Below are 26,066 nucleotides of genomic sequence, written 5' to 3' on the forward strand. Positions count from 1 at the left end.
CATAAAAAAGTGTTTTTGCAGCTTATCTCAGTAAGTAATTTGCATTATGCCTATAACGCCCTCCAAACTAAAATGTGGCGTTACAATTTGGATAAATTCAGAGTAAACACAGGGATATACTCTGAAAATGACTTATTTTTCAGGGTACATTAGCAACCTGTGTCGGAAAAATAGTTTTGGACGTAGCAGTCAGTCAAGGTCTGTTTGGAAAAATTATTACACAGTAGTTCTGAGTAAATCATTAGGTCCTCATACAAACTTCAAGTAGTCGGTAATGGTGAGTTTTTGTTTAATGTCCTACTCACATGGACGATACTGTTTACTTCAAGTCATTAAAATGAAATCTCATTGTGTAATTTCCCCGTCACAGGATTGTTATTTTTTTTCTGATAAAACCTCGGAGGATCATGAAGAAGAGTTTCTGACAACTTTACTTGGTTAGTATTTTGTATTATGGCGATAGTAATTATGAATTCCTGTTTCCCTAAAGTACAGTTGAACCTCTCCACAACGGCCACCTTGGGGACAGAAGAAAGTGGCCGTTGTGGAGAGGTGGCCGTTATGGGGAGGTAGGGGTGTAATATGACACCTTTTTTTTTCGGGAAGTACAACATGTTTATTGTGCCAAGTTCATGCTTACTGTAGCCTATAATGGCAATACAATCTTAAATAATATATACAGATAAAATACACAATAAAACGTAAATAATGTTTCGAATCAAAATGTTAACATGCAAGACGAAACGAGCAACGTTCGCAACATTCGCTGTATTATTGTAGACAATTTATGCTTACTGCAGCATATAAATGGAACACAATCAAAATACGTATATCATTAAAATGGATACAGAAACGTAATGTTCTGAAGACAAATGTCGATTACTGCATCAACTTATAAAGAAAGGTTTTTACAAAAAGAGCTGTACCGGCCGTTGTCGAGAGGTTATTTTGGCAGTTGGGGACGCACTTTGGTGGCCGTTGCCGTTGTAGAGAGGTGGCCGTTGTAGAGAGGTTTAAACAACAGGTAAGGTATGGACTGTCCGCCGGGACAAAAAAAAGTGGCCGTTGTAGAGAGGTGGCCGTTGTGGAGAGGTGGCCGTTAGTGGAGGTTCGACTGTACGTTCAAGAGTAAGTTTCATTGCTTTGAATCAGTATTTTTGTGTTCATAAATCGCCGTGTACTCGGTGGTGATGAGCCAGTTCTTCAATACAATTTTGTATAGAAGTTAGTTTATATTAGGAGAAAAAAACTAAACCTCATTATATAATTTTCCTGTCACAGGATTGTTACTGTTTTCTACAAACGCCACTGAGAAACACGAAGAAGAGTTTTCTGGAAACTGGCGTTGGTAAGTAATTCGTATTTAAATGAAATACAAATTAGTAATTTTTAACAAGTCTTGACCTCTTATGTTAAATAATCCGTGCATTCGTGATGTTCCGGCCAAACCCAGTTAATGAGAGCAGAAGTGAAGCAATAAAAAATAAAAACAGTTGCAAAAGGCTTGCCATTTGTTTCTTCATAATGCCAAGTCCTGTTATTGTCGGTTTAGCCTCTAACTCCGCAGCGCTTACACAAAGTCATTGTGCGTGAGTATACAGGAAAGAAAAGCATCCAAATTTCAGTTTTTATTGTACACCTTAAATAACAAGTCCTAACCTTTTATTATAGTGGTCATAGTTTAGCATTTCGTTCACAAATTCAATTTATCGTTACAAAGTAGTGCTTAATCGCTTTGATCGGAATCTTCACTTAACTATTCAACCAGACTAAAAAAGTAAAAGCCAGTTTACATGGCTCAAATATGGCTAAGATATGGATGCGTGAAATGAGTCGTTGATTGTTAAAGTGGAAGTATCACGGAGGTTTTGGTATCTTTTGGTTAAAAATGATGAAATAAGACCTTCAATCAGCTACCAAATAATTCTAGAATGACGAGAGGAACGAAATCAACTCAATTCTTGAAAGAAAGAACTTGTGATCTGTTCTAGCGCATTTTGAAAACAAAATATGTGAGAACTTGAAAAACATTAGCCTAATATTTTTCAAGTTTCAATCCGAACCGACCTATCCTGTCTCTGGCCACAGGCACTAATCGACAGTTTTATTGTACTGGGGTGATAATTTTTAACAAACTTGACAATTATTTCGTTGTTTCTGCTGACAGTCAAACATTTTTGGGTTTTGAAATGACAGCAAATTTTCGTGATACTTCCCCTTTAAGTCAAAATTGAAATAGTCAAAATTATGGTGAGTCGAATATTTTTTCAAGTTGACCTATTTGCTTGTACCCTTGTTGCGACCTTTATTCCTCACTGTTGCCTGGTAAAGCCTCCACCGGTGAATAAAAAACGCTGCTTTTGCTGGGAAGACACTTTTTGTAAAACAAAACTTCAGAAACTATCAGCTCCTTTCAGCCATTATTTTTAACAATTTTTTTTTCAATAACACGTCACTGATCGCAGGAAGCTCTCGGTAGCCATGTTTCTTTTCTCGGCATCGCACGTCATCGCGAGATGTCCAGCAACGAGTGAAAGATCGGTCCGTCTCAGTGCCTGAAATTTATTCAACTCATATGAAATAACAGCTTGCAGGAGTATTATTTTTAAAAGCTGTAATGGTTATAATCTCTGTGTTTTTTTTTCTCTTCTGTGCTAGTCTACGTTCTCCTTGGATTTGGATCGTCCGAAACTAAAATTTATTCGTCCTACAGTTTATTGAAGATGTCATTTCAGTGATATGTCCGACTTTTGTCAATCCATAATAATATTGTGTTTTAAAACAAGGCTATTACAAACACACAAACTGGGCTCATTTCAGTTTTTAAATGAGCGTTAATTATTTACCATAAATTATGGTGTAAAGCCGAAATTCACTCGATCGCCTTTGTTTTTCTTTTTGATTTTGCTGGTGCAGATGAATGTAAATGCCATCAAAATTTTGACGGAATGCCCGACTTTTTAGTTTTTCTTTTTTTACGTGTAATTTGCAACATGTTTTGTAAATTACAACCTTAGTTTGATTTCAGTTTTTTAATGTTCGATAATTAATATATAAAAGTCACATTTGCTGTCCTTTGCTGGTAAAGCCTCTATCAACCGAGCAATCACGCTAAGTAGCATGCGTTAATTCACCGCGCTACAGTGAAGATCAATAAATCGCACTGAGACCCTGCAAACACATACTTCCACTGTTCAAATAATCAGCTTACCTGAAGTTATACCTTCTACAGTATTTGAAAATTTCACTCATTGTCTCATGACTCACGAATCACTGACTCATTTGACTTTTTGATGTTTTGTTCTCCTCTTATGGGGCCTGGCTAGAGATGTGAAGAGGGATTTTTTTTCCTTTTGACTCTGTTCTTAAATTATTCCCAAAATAAAAATTGAGAAGAAAGTGATTGAAAGATATGTAATGACCGCTATTATGACGTTTCTCTGTTTTTCAATCATCAGAAGTAGTATTCGGATTTTGATCGCCCGAAAGTGAAATTTATTTGTCGAAAACAATTCACATTTTGCCCCTCTCCAATGTTGATTTGCATATGACGCATTTCAAGAAAAAGAATTGGGATTCAACACTGGGGATGGAAGGAAGGAGAACGGAGAAGTGGGTTGAGATCGTATGTTGAAGAATTCAAATCCAGAAAAAAAAAAGACTGAAGAGGGCAAAATGACAGGAGGCTTACTTAGGTTATAGCTTTTGTCTCCATTGGACATTGCTTCTCATATAGCGGAAGTTGTACATCAGCAATGAGTGTGTTTATTGGATTTTATTCGTTGGCTGTTTTGTTTTTTGTTTTTTTTTTGTTTTTTTCCTTGTCATTTCATTTCAAAATATTTTGTTGATATTCTACCGACTAAAAACTGCAGCTCGTGAATAAAGACCATTAACACTATCATCACCTTCCATAATTAATATGACTTTCCTTCAAGACTACAAAACGGAAATTAAATGCATATTCTAGGCAAAAAATTGATCGAGAATAATTCTGAGGTTATACACCCTTTCAGATCAGTTTTCATCGCGTCTTAAAATGATCTTATGAAATAAACTCTATTTAGAATTTCGTATTCCGATTCAGACTTTTTGTTTCACAAGGTTTATGGCATTGTGTTCTCCATTGGTTTCGGAGGTCTGCATCTATTATAAAATTTGTAAGATTTCAAATTAGATTACAAGCTTTTCAGACAAATTTCGGAAACAGTTTTCAAAGAAACTTTCAGAACATGTAATTATACAATTTCGCAGGGCTAACTGATTTTGCGGCTCAGTTTTGTGCTGGTTTTACTGCTCAGTGCTGTACACGACGATTCACCGAAAAAAACTTCTGGTAACTGATTATTAAAAAAGCCTTTACTGGGGCACCCAACATTTTATTTCGGTGAATATTTCTTCGGATGGACTTGATCGCCTCAGACATTCGGATTTAGTTGTTAGAAAATCTGCAGTTTTCCACTGTTCGTCGGCAAAAAGCCAGCTTCAAATTCTGTAATTTCAAAATTCGTCAAACGATTTCGTCTCGTTTTCTAAGGCACAAGTATGTCGTTAAAAATACATCAAAAAATAACAGCTAGTACTTTTGTAAAACCAAAATCAGGTAGTAAATTAGTATTAGGGATAGAATAAATTGCCTTAGAGTGAAAAAAAAAATAATAATAAAATTGCTTGCAAGACCTGAAGAGAAGAACCCCTGACAAAGCTTCGTATAAATTATAATTACGTATTGAGTAAGGTAAATACATGTAAATGCGGTAATCTATACCTTAACTGTGTAACTTATGTTGGCTTTGGCTCTTAAGTCCTCAATATTTTCTTTTCATTTTCCGTTCATCGTCTTGTTTAAGACCCCTAATGTTCGGTGATGATGAATCGGCTGTTTCATGCATAATCTGCTTTTAGTGAATAAAATAGATACTTACAGCGTAAATTTTCCTGTTTCAGGACTGTTATGATTGTTTGTTAACGCTTTGGGAGAATACCAAGAAGCGATTTTTATAGCAAACTTCGGTAAGCAATTTGTATTCTGGCATTCTGACAGAATTTACGTCCACCAGCCTATTCGTTCAAAAATAGAGGAAATAGCAGGAACCTTGGTACAGGCTATTACTCTACACATAGTTTACTTTTTTTTGGTGAAGATTGTCAAAAGAAAAAATAAATAAATAAATAAATAAATAAATACCTATAGAGCAAAACTCGCGAGCAAAACGCAAATCAAGCAGGCGCCAGCATGGAATTAGCCAGCTTAGTAGAACTCAAGGAGTGTCGGGGAAACATGTCCTTTCGTTCTCCTGTATTTCTCCAAAACGTCGTTATCACAGAATGTAATAAATCATTAATCGGCTATGTTAATCCCTTTGTCCTGAAAAATGACGTACTGTTCCTTATTCTTCTTATCCGCTCGCAATCTGTTATTCTGTTATCAGAAAACATCATGAATCTTAACATACAGGAAATTATGTCTTAAACAGAAGATGTCGTTAATTCGTATTTTACCTTCAGCATTCAGTTGTATGGAGTGTAATTAACACAGGCATTACACTTCTAGGTTTTGAAGGAATAACAACAGTTGATGCATAAAATCAACATAAAAATTATCTCATTCATAGGGTTCTAGCCCGAACTCCCAGCATTCATGGCGCAGAGTCAAAAAGACGCTGCAGGTGACAGTGACGTCACACCAGCTGGTGAGGAAACATTGGATTTTGATGACGACACTTTAAGAGGTGAGAAGACACGCTTGGCTCTTTTCTACCACAAGATTTCAATGTATAAACCCAACAAAGTTCGGATACCATCCCCTAGTGTGTCTTACTATATGTGCGCTGTACTAGTGGCATGGCGCCATCTGGGAACATGAATACCGAGGAAGGCTAGAGCGTCTCTTCCCAGTTCACTGCGTTTTGTGAATTGAAAGCACGTGTAAGAATTTATCCAAGATTCAATTTGATAAAACTTCAACAATTGTAGTTTAAAGCTGGGCCGTTCGGTTTACACAGGTGCACTAATAGAAACTCAATGAAACGTATCGTTCAACTCCTCTAATGTTTAAAAGCTGGGTTTTTTTTTTAATTTAACGCATTTTTTTTATTATCGCTATTGAGTTGATTTTCTGCATGAGCATGTAATAACAAGAGCCTAAGGTTTTTAGCTACAAGTGTGAGTCAAATTGGTCCCAGCGTTCACAATGAAACGCCATTGCGCTGCAGGCTATCTACTAATACACTATCTTCTTATTTTTTTCATTTTAGCAATAGCAGAGGTTTACAAAAATGAGGGTAATGACAGTTACAGACAGAATGATTTTAACAACGCCATCTACTTCTACACGGAAGGAATTAAAGTAAACTGCAAGGATGATGAACTGAAAGCCAAACTATACAGCAACAGGGCGCAGGGATATTTTTATTTGGGTGAGAAGTTTTTGTTAACTTAAATTGGTTTATCAAAATATCAAAGGGTTCTTCAATCGAACCCACATCAATATGTTAGCTTTCTCCTTATACTTTATTCTTTCACAGGGAAGTATACTGATTCCTTAAGTGATGCAAAAGTTGCCTGTTCCTTACAGCCATCTTATTTGAAAGCGATCTTAACAGGTACGAGTTAATAAAAATGGAAGTACTATTGGGATGGAGATAATTTTACATTGACGTACTTCAACTGAGCTACACAGCTAAATGTTAGATCTGCTTGAAAAATATGTTTTGTAGTCTTCTATGCAGATTAAGGACGGTCCATGTCATATCATAAGCGCCATTTTAAGATCGACACTGTTTTCACGAATATGACCCACAAATGATTTAGTGTTTTGACCTCAACTTCCACAATTCCAGATTTTATCATTAATAAGGCCATCCCCTTGTCTCCGTGTTTCTCGTCGTTGCATGTTCAAAGTTTAAGGTCGGTGGGTAATTCAGATTAAACAATTAGTAAAAAGAAAAGGGGGGGGGGGGGGGAAGGGATGAAGGAGTCTGAAACTAGGAGGCGCAGAAACCCAACCAAGTGATCACTTGGAAACAAAAGCTGTTGTCACAAATAGAAACTAACCGGTTCTTTTGGCCTGAGTTCGCGAAAAATAGCATCCATACTAACTAGCACAAATTTTCCAAAGCGTAATATAACGTGACGTTTGTTGACAAAACTCCGGAAGAAGCGACCCTAATTCTCTACCAAGACAGAGCACTTCGGTATTGACTGCACCAGTGGAAGTCCATTTTTTTGAAAACTTAGCGTGTTACTTTACTGACTTTATTTAAAACTGTCTCTGCATATGAATGGTCGGGATGGGAATAGGTGAACTTGCAACATTACCTTGCCGCTTTGGATAATGAGATTCCTAATTCGGACGGCACATATCTCAGCTATTGCCTTATCAAATAAGCAAAAATAATGCCAACCTTACATTTTCTTTTTATTAGGAGCAAGTGCATGCTTTCAGATGAATCAGTTTGAGGAAGCCACCACGTGGTGTGAAAAGGGATTGGCTGTATCCTTCACTACAGATGCTTTAATGATTTGTGGTGTTCAAACTTTACAAAAGTCTTTCGTTCTTGCTTTTGTCTGCGTGCCTTCTTGGATCAAGCCTCATTCCAAAAAATAAGTTTTTTAGTCTTTAAGATAATTTCAATTTCTCTGTTGCCAGTAACTTCCAGATGAGAGGAAGAGAAAGAGAAAGAAACATAAAAGAAAAGCAGGTGAAGAATTAACACACATTTTTCATGAGACCTTTCCTCCAGTCTGAAGGATTGTAAGCTTTAGATAACCGCCTCCTTATAAATCTTGACTGGTATAAGATTGACAACAATAACCAGAAATTAGTGGAACTAAGGAGGAGATCTGTCAATGAAAGCAACAAGCTACGAAATAAAGACGGAGAGGAAGATTCAGGTGAATGTAATGTCTTATACAGTAAGCTATTAAGGAAACACAGGACATTGCTGAAAGGAAGTTTTAAATTTTTTTAAAGGCTCGAGTATCAAGCTTGAAAGATTGACGAAAACTGAAATTACATGTGTAGTAAGTTATTTAAGCTTTCTTCCTTTAACGTAGAAACGTCTGAGATAAAAAATAATTTCATAACCAGGGAAGGCTAGAATTTAAATTTTTTCGCGACAAAAATTGGGCGGAAATATTCTATGTGCGGTAACTTAGAATTTCATAAAATGGCGTTCTATAGCTTGACTTTGCATCCATTTATTAGAAAATGAAAGCGTTACTTAAATGAACTTTTCAATACCCTATTTGTTTTCATGAGTATTGGTCTGACCTAAATCTCACTTTATACTGATAATTTTTGGACAAGCTTTTTGGTTTCTGACAAAAACTCTCGTAATAAATGATTCAAAAATGCCTTTGTCCGTCGCCTGTCATCATAAGCTATTATACAAGTCTTATACACCAAAAATGGGAATGAGGAGGGAAAATTACCAGTGCATCTCACTTTGAGTCTAGTGACTTCCCATTCTCCATGTCTCAAAATGAGAGTGAACGAGCGGCACGTTGACTTAAGTCTGCTGTCGGGAATTTTAAGCTACTCTGATAACAATATTTGTTTGCTGCTAGCCTTATGCCTTAAACAATGTTTATTTAGAAAGATTTGATTTGATACTCGTTCAAAGTACCGGTGTCTTTATAAGGTAAAGGAAGTACGCGTGAAAGAATAACACATGAACGAAAAAAGACACCTGAAAAGTGCGTTCAGTTTACTTTTATATCAGTTAAATTACTTTAGATAACAAATCAATCATCGACGAAAGCAGTACGTTTCTGACCAGTGGTCTTAGTCTTAAAAGATCTTTTCAGGTCAACAAATTAAGCAATTTGTCCTTTTTACACCATGATTAAATTTTTACGGCCTTACAAGAGGTTATACAATTTATCTGAATAGCCAAAAACACTACGACAGGAATTGCATAAGGTTTGCTGTCCGTTTAGGTCGATATTTGAAGGTCCTTGCTCATTCGATCGCACACGCATAACACGGACAGCAAAAGTATATTGTAAACCCCAAAACGTCGAATACAAATTCTTTTTCAAACAAGCGAATGTAAAATTTTAGAATAATAAATAAGGATATGTCTTAAATTTTGACTTGAGATTCAAACTTTATCAATACCGCCTTAATCTTTAGAAAACAGTAGATTTTGGTTATATGATTTTAGTTCTACAGGAACTCCCAAAGGTACCCTGTTGTTCGCGTACCATTTGGTTTTTATAAACAAAAACGCGATCCTCCAAATTACCGAACTCCAAAGGGAAAGATCCTGTAAATATGCGTAATTCAAGTTCTTAGATAATAGGAATAGCACAAATCACAAATAAGAAAACGACAGAGGCCGAGTTAAACGTAGATTATGAAGTGACCTAACGTCTTTAAAACATTTCGGTTAAAATATTATAAAAAGAACAAAAAACGTTATTGATCAACAAGATTGTCGTGATCAGAGTATAGTTTTATATTCCGATGATGATCTTGGTCTTCGGTCCTTGGAGGTGGACGCCAAGTCAAGCCACCTGGGAGAACGCGGGACCACAAAAGCGCCTGAGGAACTTTTTCCTTGTTTATGGAACCTGTAGCTACCTCCATCACTATTCACTTAACTTATGATCTTCTAATATCATTTAAGATAAAACTCACCCAGTGTAGTATCAGTGATTCTGACATTTCTGAAAGCCTCGCTGGAAACGTACACCTGGAGCCACGGCTAAGTTCTCGCTGTTGTACAGCAAGACCTGGTTAAGGTTCAGTCTAAAGTGGTAAAGCAAAAAGGAACATCAGGCCTCGCTCCCAGACTCTGACCGAGGAAGCAAGCAAGCACCTCGGCCTACATCGCTCCGACCAACGAGTGAACTGACATCGTCCTCTAGTGTAAAAGTGCTGAGTGGATATTGCTGATAGAACGAATGACCGCATGGGTGGAAAATATAGCAGAAGAGGCTTACAAACGGAGAATGATCTGATAAACATCGGTGAGGAACTTGCAGGGACAGAGGCTGGTCATGTCACACTAATCCGGATGGGATGTCATAGCTTCTTTGACCAATCAAGTAGTACTCTCTCTGTGCTCTCAAAACTCAGCATAGCTTTCAAGTCACTCCCTGAAGTTTGCAATCGGTTGTATTCAGGTGGCTGCCATGAAAGCTTGTACTGCGATTTTGTCAAAGGCAAGGTAACTGTAGTATTGGGGACGTGCGTTTGGCTGCTTTTAAAAAGCGCCAGGTGAGCGGATTGGGGAAACAGAGGGGTAGGGAGGTTCTGTAACTATGTGGTAGCTCACAATAGGTGTCACAGGCAATGGTGATCTTGATGAAGCGAGAATGTTTCTATAATTTCATTCTGTTACAGTGAACCAAATTCACTTTAAATTTGTCAAATCAATCTTTGTAAAGCTTTGCAATTACTATATAGTGTATACTGCCAAAATCACATAGAACGAAACCCTGTGGAGTCTAAGTCAGGAGACCCGCAAAAATGTGATTTTTTCACTCCCTCGTGCTTACAACTCGAGACAACAAGAAGCCAAACAACCTGTTTGTGGGTACTACATCGATAACAACAATAACTTTGTCTGCTCTTGTGCTCAGTTACATGAATTATCGTTTAAGCAGAGCCTAGAGACTGAAGTAAGTAAGGGGTTTTCGAGTCAGTCTCCAGCTTTTTTTGTTTGTGAAGTATGGTGAAATCAAAACCAAACAGAGAGGGAAGTGTTACAGTATAGAGCGGTTTTCAATTGAATATCGTAAAACCAAAACCAAAGTAATTACTCTGGCCAATCACAGCAAGTGCAAACGGCACAATAAACCAATCAGAATTCAAAGCAAATGCATGTAACCGGCGCCAAGCGCGGAAAAACACGTGCGAGCGAGGCACGATTGGTTTTGGTTTTACATCTTATTGGTTGAGAAAGTGGCGCGAGTTTTCTTAACCAATCACAGAACGTAGTAATGCAAAACCAAAGCAAAAACGCAATTACTTTCAACAATCAATTTTAAGTGATTTAAGTCTTAGTAGAAAATTTTTCTAATTAACTATGATAAGTTTTTGAGAATGCTGCTCGGGTAGTAAATAAGGTTTCATTTTTTTTTTTTTATTTCAACCAGTTCAATAAAACTTCACACTTCTGTCTGGTCCGATGAACAGGCCAGGGGAGAAAGTGTTCTTTGCTGATGATGATTATGGAGGGTTGTCTAATACAATTGCACTTTAACAACCCATGGCACTATATTTTCGGTTCTTACAGTTTTTTCTATCAGTTAATTTCACAGACAGTCTATAAAGAAGAGTTTATGCCCGTAAATTGCATCTAGTTAATATTTCATTGTCCAGATCTGACTCAGATGGGTAAATCTTTTAGGGTCCGTACATTTCATTCAGTCCGTAAACTTAACACATAAGACACAGCCAGCCAAATTAGTTGCAGAATTTCGGGCATACATGTGGGTTCAGTAGTATATGTAGTTGTTAGGCACGAATTTTAATCTCCCAGCTGTTTATGGTAGAGCAGGGTTTAATAATTCACTGACTATCTAAGCCCTTCAGGGATTGCCTGTTACAGCATTCAGCTGGTCGCTAAACAGCACTGCGGTTCTAGTTGGTATCAGTGGTGGATGTCAATACAAAAAAATTGTGGAGAGTTGGCTGCAGAAGAGTGGTGCTGAGTCTGAGCTTACATGGAGGCATGTCCGCACCCAAGATAACCCGGCCACTCTAGTAAGCAGGGGAGAAGATAATTATTGAGTGGATAGTAGTTCGTAAATGCTGGCCGCCAGAACAAGTTATCCAATCGTCCGCGGCAAGTACATTGGAAGTAAAAGTTGGCTTTATAGTGGTCTCTAAATGCACATTTGAACTGACCAAAGCTATTAACATTTTTGTAAGGCTGCATATGTTGCCCAAACCAGAAACTCAACGTCCCTTTAGAAATAAAGAGTTGAAAAAGCCGGGCATGTACATAAACCGGCCCAAGTCGGTAGACTAATAATTTAAGGGTGTGGTGAACCTACAGAAAAACTATCATAATTCATTAATTAACACCTTCAGAAAACAAAAGTTCCAGAAGACATAATCCTTGTTTCAACGAAGAGGAGAAAATTCACATATTGGGTAAATCTTATAACGCCTTCTATAAAACAACAATTCCGCCCTGACTTATCTTAACTGCTATGGCTACGAAAAATGGCAGTCGCCTTCGCCAATATCTTCATGACAAAGGTTGAAACTAATATCATAATCCAAAGCGATCTAAAACTACTTTTTAGAAAACTTTATATTAATGATATTTTTCCGTCTGGAACACAACCAGAAAGCAAATTGTATAGTTCATTGAACAACCTAATAAGTACCATTCCACGATCAAATTCACGGCTGAAATATCTGAAAGAGAAACAAACTTCTTTGATACCAACGTGAGGGATTAAGAGAGGAACTAGTGCTCGATGTACGCACCATTTTAAATCCATTGAGACCTTTCAGTACACTTTCTTCTCTGTAATAGCACCAATATGGAGTTAAAAGAGGCTTCACCAAAGGAGAGGTTCTTGGACGTCTCAAAGCTAACTCTTCTTAGACACTATTTGAGCAGGGCATACGACGAACACTATCTCTATCAGTTCCTCACCTAAAACAAGTGCTCATGAACAACTGTAGTCACAGAAGCCTCTACTAAGAGAAATATATAGACTCACCCGGTATAATACAAAGGGGACATTCTCTGAAGGACACAATTGTGCGAGCAAAGTTTTAAAATGCTGAAACATGGGTGAGGGAGTTGTGCAGCTTTTTCGCTCTTTATAAACAGGATTTATTCCACACACCTCCCAGACACACAACTGTACATCCACAAGTTGGTATATGATGAACTGTGAAAACGTTTTCGCCTTCCACGGGGAAGTGGGTTTGACAACAACAAATGTGAGAAGAGCAAGTTGGTTCCCACGCCTGTGAAAGTAAGCAGAGCGAACCATGTCATAATGCTATGTTTTTGGTGGGTCAGATCAATAGACAAAGGAGAAGTCTTTCTCAGACCATGACAGCCATAAGTATTAAAACACGAATATATCTCTTCGTGTTTTAATACATATTTTACAAGATTATGCCCATGAAAAATATTCAAGCCGAGATACCGGTAAAACCAATAAGAATGACTCAACTGAACGGAGGCATGGTGGGAACGAACAGACGGAACGGCCTAACAAATGAGATCACATAGCCCACCGAATGACAAACATAATAGCCAGACAGTTAGTCATGCGGATTCGCGATGAAAAAAACGAATGACTCAACCGAGTGCCAGCCCAACCATACTCAAGTGGCACGCCTGAGGTTGAAACGCCCGTTGATTTTGTTTTCAGCAAGGAGCTGGTTCAACTTATTATTATTATTTCTCCTGGAAGAACGGGTGACAAAGGCAATTAGACGGTTGCATACGTGGTCTGTTGCACACAAAATTGATCGGAATCTCAAAAAGGGGGCCGCACAAATACAGGAAACATGGCATGGAAAGTCGAAGGCAAAGCATACATTGTGCTCTATATAACAGTTCCCTGTTTCGATCATTAAAACCCAAGAATTTATTTTGAGTCTGAGGAGGTTCATTCCAATGAAAGGAAGACCAGAGAAGGTGTATATAGATCATGGATCAATATCTGCTGGAGCTGCATGGTGCTTCAGGAAAGCTACGTGTGAAGAGAAGTTGAACCAGCTTCTTGCTGAAAACAAAATCAGCTGGCGTTTCAACCTCAGGCGTGCCACTTGATTGGACAAGCAGTAGGAGAGGATGGTTGGGTTAAACAAAAGCGCTATTGAGAAGACCATTGGGTTGCGTTTGTTAAAGAAATTGCTCCTTGGTGTGGAAATAAAAAATTGTCTTCAAAAATTGTTAAAAAATTGTCTGTAAGTAAGTTGTTTTATTTGTTTTATTATAACTTCGTGTGTAAATGTTGAACTTCAAATTCTTCCCTAATTTCTGTTAACCTTGAACCGTAATAAATTTATTCCAGTTAATCTTGCCCTTCATCCCACCTCTAATATTTTTGGTCGACTGGTGTTTTCTCTCTTTATAGTCATAAAGTTTACTTTTCTCAGACTATTCTGTTAAGACAGGCCATTGTCTACAGTGTAAAGGCCAGGTTTACTATTAAAACGTTGTTTAAAACGAGGCCCTTTGGGTGATTCAAAATTATTTACCCAAGCAATTTTTATGTAATCGGAAAAAGTGGCACATAAAAGCAAACATTGGCAGGGAAAAAAACAATCCCAAATTATAGCCTAATCTTTTAAATGCGTCTTACTCGCAAGGGAAACCTAAGTTTTCTAATTGCGTTTTACCTAATTTACCTATTTAAGTTTGCACTTTGATCAAAAAATATATACTTAGAAAACCACATGTTATCTTCAAATGGGTCACTAATTCAAATTTGATACACGAGCCTTCCAAATTTCTACAAAATGCCGTCTATTTTCACCATATCTTCACCAAGGGAAGCAGCAATTGTGAAAAATCTACAGACTGTATGCTTTATCAAAATATCAGCGATATATAATTTACCTCAACATTTCCACCACCAGTAGATCATATTGCTCCTAAAAGTACTCAATAAGTCCTGGTACTTAACGTTAAAGGGGTCTTTCGGGGGAAGCAAATGAGACCAATGCCTTACTGGGAAGTTTCTGGACATGATAATATCTGCGATTTCTAAATTTTTATAGGGGTATTTTACGGTATAGACCCCATCTGCATGCTATATAGACTCCCACAGCCTACGTTACTGAGACATTTTAAGCAAGGCCACCCAACTTATCCATAAATACCTCCAGAATACAAAAGTCTACAAAAATGTTACTGGACCCAGATCAACTTTAGAAATCTTTTATGTTCATTCAATGGACATTTCGCTCTCTTTCGACTTATATTTTGTGATTTCCTTGATGAGCACATACAAACAGTCATGAAGTGCCCGTATCAAAAGGCTTTAAAATGTATTAATAGAATACGTATGTCTCTATGTAAATTTCTACAGGCTTCGCTACAGTCTTGCGTAAAATGCTGGGAAAGAAATATTCTGTAGACGATAAATCCGGAGAGAGAAAGGCCCTGGGCAACTTCATAAATGCCATAGAGTACCATGAAAAGGATCTGAAAATAGCAAAACAAGTAAGCGATAGAGCCGGAGAGGGGATGGCCTATTGCAACCTTGGCAACGCTTATCAGAGACTGGGCAACTTCCAAAAGGCCGTAGAGTACCATGAAAAGCATCTGAAAATAGCAAAAGAAGTGGGCGATAGAGCCGGAGAGGGGATGGCCTATTGCAACCTCGGCAACGCTTATGGGAGACTGGGCAACTTCCAAAAGGCCGTTGAGTACCCTGAAAAGGATCTGAAAATAGCAAAAGAAGTGGGCGATAGAGCCGGAGAGGGGATGGCCTATGGCAACCTCGGCAACGCTTATCAGAGCCTGGGCAACTTCAAAAACGCCGTAGAGTACCATGAAAAGAATCTGAAAATAGCAGAAGAAGTAGGCGATAGAGGCGGAGAGGGGACGGCCTATGGCAACCTCGGCAACGATTATCAGAGACTGGGCAACTTCCAAAAGGCCGTAGAGTACCATGAAAAGCATCTGAAAATAGCAAAAGAAGTGGGCGATCGAGCCGGAGAGGGGAGGGCCTATGGCAACCTCGGCAACGCTTATGAGAGCCTGGGCAACTTCCAAAAGGCCGTAGAGTACCATGAAAAGCATCTGAAAATAGCAAAAGAAGTGGGCCATAGAGCCGGAGAGGGGATGGCCTATTGCAACCTCGGCAACGCTTATCAGAGACTGGGAAACTTCCAAAAGACCGTAGAGTACCATGAAAAGCATCTGAAAATAGCAAAAGAAGTGGGCGATAGAGCCGGAGAGGGGATGGCCTATTGCAACCTCGGCAACGCTTATGGGAGACTGGGCAACTTCCAAAAGGCCGTAGAGTACCCTGAAAAGGATCTGAAAATAGCAAAAGAAGTGGGCGATAGAGCCGGAGAGGGGATGGCCTATGGCAACATCGGCAACGCTTATCAGAGCCTGGGCAACTTCAAAAACGCCGTAGAGTACCATGAAAAGAATCTGAAAATAGCAGAAGAAGTAGGCGATAGAGCCGGAGAGGCGACGGCCTATGGCAACCTCGGAAACGCTTATCAGAGACTGGGCAACATCCAAAAGACCGTAGAGTACCATGAAAAGCATCTGAAAATAGCAAAAGAAGTGGGCGATAGAGCCGGAGAGGGGATGGCCTATTGCAACCTCGGCAACGCTAATGGGAGACTGGACAACTTCCAAAAGGCCGTAGAGTACCCTGAAAAGGATCTGAAAATAGCAAAAGAAGTGGGCGATAGAGCCGGAGAGGGGATGGCCTATGGCAACCTCGGCAACGCTTATGAGAGCCTGGGCAACTTCCAAAAGGCCGTAGAGTACCATGAAAAGCATCTGAAAATAGCAAAAGAAGTAGGTGATAGAGCCGGAGAGGGGACGGCCTATGGCAAACTCAGCAACGCTTATCATCGCCTGGGCAACTTCCAAAAGGCCATAGAGTACCATGAAAAGGATCTGAAAATAGCAAAAGAAGTGGGCGATAGAACCGGAGAGAGGAGGGCATATGGCAACCTTGGCAACGCTTATCATCGCCTGGGCAACTTCCAAAAGGCCGTAGAGTACCCTGAAAAGGATCTGAAAATAGCAAAAGAAGTGGGCGATAGAGCCGGAGAGGGGATGGCCTATGGCAACCTCGGCAACGATTATCAGAGACTGGGCAACTTCCAAAAGGCCGTAGAGTACCATGAAAAGCATCTGAAAATAACAAAAGAAGTGGGCGATAGAGCCGGAGAGGGGAGGGCCTATGGCAACCTCGGCAACGCTTATGAGAGCCTGGGCAACTTCCAAAACGCCATAGAGTACCATGAAAAGCATCTGAAAATAGCAAAAGAAGTGGGCGATAGAGCCGGAGAGGGGATGGCCTATGGCAACCTCGGCAACGCTTATGGGAGCCTGGGCAACTTCCAAAAGGCCGTAGAGTACCATGAAAAGGATCTGAAAATAGCAAAAGAAGTGGGCGATAGAGCCGGAGAGGGGATAGGCTATTGCAACCTCGGCAACGCTTATGGGAGACTGGGCAACTTCCAAAAGGCCGAAGAGTACCATGAAAAGCATCTGAAAATAGCAAAAGAAGTGGGCGATAGAGCCGGAGAGGGGATGGCCTATGGCAAACTCGGCAACGATTATCAGAGCCTGGGCAACTTCCAAAAGGCCGTAGAGTACCATGAAAAGCATCTGAAAATAGCAAAAGAAGTGGGCGATAGAGCCGGAGAGGGGACGGCCTATGGCAACCTCGGCAACGCTTATGGGAGACTGGGCAACTTCCAAAAGGCCGTAGAATACCATGAAAAGCATCTGAAAATAGCAAAAGAAGTGGGCGATAGAGCCGGAGAGGGGACGGCCTATGGCAACCTCGGCAACGATTCTCAGAGCCTGGGCAACTTCCAAAAGGCCGTAGAGTACCATGAAAAGCATCTGAAAATAGCAAAAGAAGTGGGCGATAGAGCCGGAGAGGGGACGGCCTATGGCAACCTCGGCAACGCTTATGGGAGCCTGGGCAACTTCCAAAAGGCCGTAGAGTACCATGAAAAGCATCTGAAAATAGCAAAAGAAGTGGGCGATAGAGCCGGAGAGGGGACGGCCTATGGCAACCTCGGCAACGATTCTCAGAGCCTGGGCAACTTCCAAAAGGCCGTAGAGTACCATGAAAAGCATCTGAAAATAGCAAAAGAAGTGGGCGATAGAGCCGGAGAGGGGACGGCCTATGGCAACCTCGGCAACGCTTATCGGAGACTGGGCAACTTCCAAAAGGCCGTAGAGTACCATGAAAAGCGTCTGAAAATAGCAAAAGAAGTGGGCGATAGAGCCGGAGAGGGGACGGCCTATGGCAACCTCGGTAACGCTTATGAGAGCCTGGGCAACTTCCAAAAGGCCGTAGAGTACCATGAAAAGCATCTGAAAATAGCAAAAGAAGTGGGCGATAGAGCCGGAGAGGGGACGGCCTATGGCAACCTCGGCAACGCTTATCGGAGCCTGGGCAACTTCCAAAAGGCCGTAGAGTACCATGAAAAGCATCTGAAAATAGCAAAAGAAGTGGGCGATAGAGCCGGAGAGGGGACGGCCTATGGCAACCTCGGCAACGATTCTCAGAGCCTGGGCAACTTCCAAAAGGCCGTAGAGTACCATGAAAAGCATCTGAAAATAGCAAAAGAAGTGGGCGATAGAGCCGGAGAGGGGACGGCCTATGGCAACCTCGGCAACGCTTATCGGAGCCTGGGCAACTTCCAAAAGGCCGTAGAGTACCATGAAAAGCGTCTGAAAATAGCAAAAGAAGTGCGCGATAGAGCCGGAGAGGGGACGGCCTATGGCAACCTCGGCAACGCTTATGAGAGCCTGGGCAACTTCCAAAAGGCCGTAGAGTACCATGAAAAGCATCTGAAAATAGCAAAAGAAGTGGGCGATAGAGCCGGAGAGGGGACGGCCTATGGCAACCTCGGCAACGCTTATCGGAGCCTGGGCAACTTCCAAAAGGCCGTAGAGTACCATGAAAAGCATCTGAAAATAGCAAAAGAAGTGGGCGATAGAGCCGGAGAGGGGACGGCCTATGGCAACCTCGGCAACGCTTTTCGGAGCCTGGGCAACTTCCAAAAGGCCGTAGAGTACCATGAAAAGCGTCTGAAAATAGCAAAAATAGTGGGCGATAGAGCCGGAGAGGGGAGGGCCTATGGCAACCTCGGCAACGCTTATGGGAGACTGGGCAACTTCCAAAAGGCCGTAGAGTACCATGAAAAGCATCTGAAAATAGCAAAAGAAGTGTGCGATAGAGCCGGAGAGGGGAGGGCCTATGGCAACCTCGGCAACGATTATCAGAGCCTGGGCAACTTCCAAAAGGCCGTAGAGTACCATGAAAAGCATCTGAAAATAGCAAAAGAAGTGGGCGATAGAGCCGGAGAGGGGACGGCCTATGGCAACCTCGGCAACGCTTATGGGAGACTGGGCAACTTCCAAAAGGCCGTAGAGTACCATGAAAAGCATCTGAAAATAGCAAAAGAAGTGGGCGATAGAGCCGGAGAGGGGAGGGCCTATGGTAACCTCGGCAACGATTATCAGAGCCTGGGCAACTTCCAAAAGGCCGTAGAGTACCATGAAAAGCATCTGAAAATAGCAAAAGAAGTGGGAGATAGATCCCGAGAGGGGATGGCCTATGGCAACCTCGGCAACGATTATCAGAGACTGGGCAACTTCCAAAAGGCCGTAGAGTACCATGAAAAGATTCTGAAAATAGCAAAAGAAGTTGGCGATAAAGACGGAGAGGGGAGGGCCTATGGCAACCTCGGCAACGCTTATGAGAGCCTGGGCAACTTCCAAAAGGCCGTAGAGTACCATGAAAAGCGTCTGAAAATAGCAAAAGAAGTGGGCGATAGAGCCGGAGAGGGGAAGGCCTACAGTAACCTCGGCAGCAATAACCTAATTCTGGGAAGGGTTCAGGAAGCTTGCGAATGTTATCAAGCTAGTGTAAATATACTTGATATTGTCAGAGCTTCAATTACTCGTGAAGATGCCTTAAAAATAAGTTTTCGAGACCTTTATCGTGCTACTTACAGTACGCTTTGGCAAAGCCTATTGAAGCTGGGAAGAAAAGACGAGGCTTTGTGTGCTGCTGAGGCAGGTCGAGCCCAGGCTTTGGCTGACTCCTTAAAAACACAGTATGGTTTCACAGAATCTCCATCAGCGTCACTTGAACCTAAAGAAACACTTTCTTACATCTCAAACAAGTTATCTACGAAAACGATTTTCTTGGGTCACAGCCGCAACAAAATCACTTTCTGGGTTATCGGGAAGGGAAGCAAGGTTGAGATTCGAGAAAAGGAATTGGAACAAGAAAGAGCCCACGAAGATGCAGTAACTGTCTTGTTGAATACTACTTTGGAGGAAATTGGAGTTCGTGTCCGCGTAAAATGTGAGAATCGTTCACTGGATGAGCTGAATGATGGTGATGTTGATGACAATGACGAAAAGGATGAAGATAAACAAGGAGTGCCCTCACAATGGACCATCGATGCGCTACAACCATTACATGATGCAATTCTTGGCCCTATTGCAGACTTGTGTCAAGGCAATGAATTGATCGTTGTCCCCGATGGTCCCCTTTCCCTGGCTCCTTTCTCTGCTCTCAGTACATCCATCCAAATCCGCACTGTGCCCTCTTTAACCAGTTTAAGACTGATCACAGATCACCCTGAGGACTGCAAAACTGTGCAGGAGGCACTGCTTGTCGGAGATCCATATCTGGGGGATGTCGAGTATCCAAAGTACAAGCAACTGCCATTTGCTAAGGAGGAAGTAGAGATGATAGGAGAAATTCTAAAGATTCCACCACTTACAGGAAGAGAGGCAACCAAAGACGAGGTGTTAAAACGAATTACTTCGGCCGCTTTGGTTCATCTCGCAGCTCATGGAAGAAAGGAAACGGGAGAAATTGCTTTGGCGCCAAATCCCGGATGGCAAAAACATTACGATGGAAGTTCAAGATCTAGAACAAAGAACAAGGGTCCTAAGGAAGACGACTACATGTTAAAAATGTCCGATGTCCAAGCTGTTAAGCTGCGAGCAAAAATGGTTGTGCTTAGTTGCTGTCATAGTGGCAGAGGAGGGATTAAGTCTGAGGGTGTCGTCGGAATTGCTCGGGCTTTCTTGGCTGCTGGGGCTCGTTCTGTTCTGGCCTCACTTTGGGCAATTTCAGACCAGGCAACTATGGAGTTCATGAAGAGTTTCTACCAACATCTTCGAGATGGTAAAGCTGCCAGTGTATCTCTTCACCAGGCTATGAAGAGTCTACGAGAGTCAGAGGAGTTCTGTGCTGTGAAGTACTGGGCTCCTTTTGTACTAATTGGGGATGACATCCACTTGAATTTGGACGTAAGAAGGAAAGCACTGAAATGATGCGTGAAAATAGTGAGTTTTTACCGAATGTTGTTGTTGTCTTTTTGTGAAAAATATCATCTTTGATTAACGTCGGGCTGTTAAATTCTCCACCTACGAAACAAGTGGTTGTAACAAAAGCTAGATGTTGGTTTACAATTAAAAAGTGAGTAAGTACAAAGCAGAGAAGAGCCAGATTTAGCACCGAAAGTTGTAATCCCACTTCCAAACAGAAACAAAAAAAGGACTGCTTCGGTAGACGAAAGTTTGTGAAAATAATTCTGAAAAAACATTCAACGAATGAATGAATGAATGAATGCACGAATATCCTGAAGGGAAGTTTCTGTGATTTTGGCTCCCAGAGAGGATTGAAATCGATGGCAACTTTTTCTATTGATTGTTTTAGTACATTGACATTAATTGTTCCTCGCTTGTGGGTGTTCAAAGGTATTCAACGTCAAGAAATATCAAACTGCTAGGTATTTCCCAGGTCTACCAGAACGAAAGTCAGAGTATTTCATTTATTTTGTTTTGGTTTTAAAAGCCTCCACATTTTCCTTGCACCTAAGTCCAACGTAGTGATGTTAAATATTACAATTTCGGGATATCCTTGAACAAAGTTAGAACCACCAGAGTAAACATCCACACCAATCACATCGCATGGATCAATAGTGTGATCTTTTGGCTTATCTGATGTACTTCATTTCTTCTCTCTTACAGAGGCTGAATAAGAGATTGTCTACAAATCAGTGAACCAAACTTTGCCAACGTCAAGGCATTTACCCTTGTTCTGGGGATTTATTTTTATATTTATTTTTTTCTCTTATAATGAGAATGGCAATAATGAATGTATCTTCAATTTAAAAAAAACGTTGGTAAGCAGAAAGCAAGAGACCTTATATTGTTCGGAAAGTGATGATGATTAAATCTTTAGGACTGCCTTGGTTATTTATCAGGAGTCAGTTTTTATATTCCTGAGGAACATTATATGCGATAACGGCCTACCAAAACACTTCTTACGAATCCTTCCCCTCTCCCTCTCCTCCAAAAAAAAAAAAACCGCTTAGGTGGTAAATGTCATAAACCTGGATTTATATTTGATCTGAATAATCCACCCAGAGTGTGGATTTTAACGATTAGAAAAACAAGATAGGAATATTTCGACAATGTTAAAGAGCGAGAGAAACATCCTCGGAGAAACCTTTTGCCTAAAATGAAGGTCACAAAAAACCATCTAAGACAAAAATCTAGTCACCGGCCGAAATTGAAGACGGATCGAGTGAAGTGTTCCTGTTTTAATCGCCTAATTTTCAAACATGACCTAGCTTTGTGATTTTATGCTGTAATTTTTTAACTGGAAGTTTTGTAACATAAGACATGTAGCTTTTTTAATCTCATATTTATAAGGACTACTATTGCTACTATTACTATTGCTAATGATGATTCGTTTTTGGATTTCACCCAAAAAAAAAAAAAAAAACAGCACCAGACGTCACTCAAAAGGTCATGTTTGTGTGTTTTGATTGGCAAATTTCGATCCAATTTGAGGTCAGCCCGTTGTCGCCGTAATTATGATTGATTATGTTGTGGTAAGCAGTAAAACACGCAGTCCGTATGTAGTAACATGCAACTATCACTGTAAAACACCTAAACCGAAATACTTTATTTCATTATATGGCAAGGAGCAAGGTACTCTTGAAGTAAATCCGCGCGTTCTGATTGGCTCTTTCTTGGTCGGGATTTTACCATACAGACCGTTTCAATGGAAATGGTCAGAAGCCGTGTATTTTTGTTTATGACAAGCTAAATCTGTGAAAAAAAAACCTGAAAATACTGTCATTCTTCGCAAAGAAACTGCCCAAAAGACTGATTCCAACATGGCTAAAAGAGAATATCATTTACAAAGCAAATTTTACTATCCCGAAGATCTAGAAACCTCTGAAGCAGGCATCAGCAAAAGCCAGAAAGCCATTGACGATTTTATAAACAAACAGAAAAGTGAAAACACAAAAGAAAGAAGTCTACTGTTATGAACGCTCTACTCCGTTTCATTGAAGCTAATGGCTTGAATAATCAAACAATTAAAAGCCTTCCTGCGTCTGAGCTTGATCACCTTTTGTCAATTTCCTTTTTTTATGAACGTACGCAGGAAAAATGGTGAATACCAGCCAGCAACATTTTCCAGTTTTCAGTGCAATATATAGCGATACTTCTCTGAGAAGAAATATCGATTCAACATACTCAAGGATAATGAGCTTAAGAAATCGAGAAGAGTTCTAGCTGCGAAGCACAGTCACTACTGAGTTCGCGAGCAGGACAGAAGAAACGAGCTGCAAGCCGCTCAGGCGATTGACGAAAACGAAGAAAATGCTCTTTTTGAGGCAGCAGAATTCGGCGACTCCAATCCAGTTGCACTCCAAAGACCTGTGTGGTGGTTTTTATCCCTACACTTGGGTTTCCGAGCCAGAGATGAGAGCGAGGAGGACAGTTGACTCAATGCTGCTTCTTTAAAAGTTGAATATGATTTTCACAGGACTGTCTTTTCACAGTAACCTTTTCTTCATCCGTACTTTGTGATGGGCTAGTAAATTTTCTGGGATCGACGAAACCCTTTTGTGTATTTTAAAAACAAACCGCAGCTGTTAAGATTTTCGTCAAATTCCGCTACAAATTGTTCTTGAGGTCTTTTCTATAATGAGCATGATTACATGTAAACGTTCAGTAAATTTGGTTTCAAACTCTGGTACCGTAGCTTGTTCTTTCTGGGTTGCTCGCGTCATCAAAAACACGTCACGAAGGAAACCCTTTGAATTCAAGTGACCGGAAATGCGTTTTTTAATCAAGAAGTTTGCTCCGAGTGCCATATAATAAACTACTTACTAACCTAGCTTGCTCGAGCCGTACTGGGGAATATTGGCCCTCGACCTGCCACGACCTTGGGCCAATATTCCCCAGTACGGTCCTTGCGCTCGGTTAGTAAGAGGTTAATATTTTATAAAAAAAAAAAAAAAGTCTAAAGTTTTGATTGAGCACAGGATAAGGTATTATTCAATAATATTGGAGAGTGGCTCAAGAAAGGTGTCCAGTCAATTCAAGATCTTCCTCAAATTAAAAAAAAAAGAATTTAAAATAAGAGAGGCAGAACGCCTCGTGCACAAAACACCTTTGATGTTAAACGCACGATGGTTAATTATAAGGTTCTGTCAAATCCTCCCAATCTGCTACCGCAAAAACCCGCTACAAATACGCTGCCCGTACGTGCAGAAAACCATTTTAACTCTGAAAGACATACTAGTGCAAGCTATATTGAAAACGCTAAATCATCTGCTGACAACTCGCCTAGGCTTGTCACTATTTATTTGCAATAGACAGAGCGAAAACCGCCGCGCCAACGGTAAAAGGATATTATGGTGACAATGCCACTTTCAAATCCACCGAACGGATAAAGATAGCGGCTGTAGATTTCACCACGATACCTCGCGAACCTAACACAACCATTAGGCACATAAAAAGCCATATTTGATAGGTTTAAAGGTTTTACAACTTTTCTCTTCGTTTGTATGAGTGTTTTTAAGATTTCGCACGCTAGGAATTATGGGTAAATGTGCCAGTTGCCATCTTTTTCGGTACAGTAGATTGGATGATTCGGTACGCGATCAAATTAAGGTAAGATATTACCTGGGTAAGACATATATCCAAGTTTTACTTGTGTACGGATGTCATTAACTCCTGTTATCCTGTTAATTTTTGCGTAAAAACAAACCTGTATATAACGGTCACCCTTGGGAAATGGCCAGATGACCGTTATATGCAGGGTGACCGCTGTACACAGGTTTCCTTTAAACTCCCCCAGAAGTCAATAAATAGCATTTTTATTTGCAAATAATCACTTAATTTACGTTTAATTGACAATAACGAGCAACAGCAACGCAATAATCACGATAAAAAAGGCCGATAAAATGTCCGTGGTGTACTTTTAGGGAGGTGCAGTAAACGTCTACTGGAAGCTAATGAACAACGTTTTTAAGTGGATCACTCAATTTACATTTATTGACAACAATTTTCAACAGAAAAAAAAATACGACAAAAATGGCCATAAAATGTCCGTGGTGTACTTTAAGGAAGGTGCACTATACTTTCAGTGAAAAACCGCGGCTGTCAACTTGATAAGTACAGTACACGGTTGTAATCAGGGAACTATGACGAAAGTGAAAACAGTGTGGTACGGTTGTGTTGTTACAGTTACAGTAACTATTGTTATAGCACTTTAATCTTATCTGCGGCAAGCATGTGTCGAACGTAGGCGATGACATGTATTAGTAGTTGTGTTCAGTACTAATATTTGTATTTTTGTAAGGCCCTTGCCTTGGTGGCTTGATGAATAAAGCATGTCATTATTCGTTAATCATAACCCAATTACGTGACCGTTATATACAGGTAGAAGATAATGAAATTGTGCATTCAGGAAGCCTAAAGGGTGACCGCGTCCGTTATATACAGGTGACCGCTATATGCAGGTTAACTTAACAGGACATATAAGGGACGATTTTTGGGAAGTTGTTCGGTGACCGTTATACACAGGGTGACCGCTATATACAGGGCCGTTATATACAGGTTTGACTGTACTAAATAAAGATGGAAAGCCCTTGTCGGGGATGCTCGGTGGCTGTTTTCGCCCAATTGGGAATTGGCCCAATTGACCAAGCAGCTGGTCGCGTGCAAGTGTCACACTCACGTGTGACTGAGCACCCCCAGTTATTCACTTAAGGTTGGTTTCCATATGATCGCGGATCGCAGATCGCAGATCGCAGATCGCAATAAGGTCTGCGATCATCGCAGACGATCGCAGAAGATAGAACCATGTTCTATCTAAAGGCTGGTTTCCATATGATCGCGGATCGCAGATCGCAATAAGGTCTGCGATCGTCTGCGATCATATGGAAACTACTTCTCAGATCGTCTGCGATCCTGCGATCGTGATCGCAGACGATCGCAGAAGATAGAACCATGTTCTATCTCCTGCGATCGTCTGCGATCAATTGCGATTGTTTGCGATCTGCGATCATATGGAAACCA

The 26,066-nt window shown here is 40.5% G+C and overlaps 1 protein-coding gene and 1 long non-coding RNA gene across 2 annotated transcripts in view; both read left to right on the forward strand.

Moving 5' to 3' along the window:
* The window catches only part of LOC146489867 (uncharacterized), a 127,618-nt gene that overhangs the window by 51,838 nt on the left and 49,714 nt on the right, over window positions 1–26,066 (forward strand). The window lies entirely within an intron of this gene.
* On the forward strand, window positions 391–24,747 carry LOC146489872 (uncharacterized). The gene is made up of 10 exons (XM_085112544.1): window positions 391–437; window positions 1,282–1,348; window positions 4,948–5,013; window positions 5,616–5,732; window positions 6,258–6,419; window positions 6,528–6,605; window positions 7,428–7,495; window positions 7,803–7,896; window positions 15,028–21,023; window positions 21,711–24,747. The coding sequence occupies exons 4-9, from the start codon at window positions 5,642–5,644 to the stop codon at window positions 21,009–21,011; spliced, it is 6,477 nt and encodes a 2,158-aa protein (XP_084968670.1). The 5' UTR covers window positions 391–437; window positions 1,282–1,348; window positions 4,948–5,013; window positions 5,616–5,641; the 3' UTR covers window positions 21,012–21,023; window positions 21,711–24,747.

This window comes from Pavona decussata, unplaced genomic scaffold, assembly GCF_977016875.1.
Source record: "Pavona decussata unplaced genomic scaffold, jaPavDecu1.1 SCAFFOLD_2, whole genome shotgun sequence".
Classification (NCBI taxonomy): domain Eukaryota; kingdom Metazoa; phylum Cnidaria; class Anthozoa; order Scleractinia; family Agariciidae; genus Pavona; species Pavona decussata.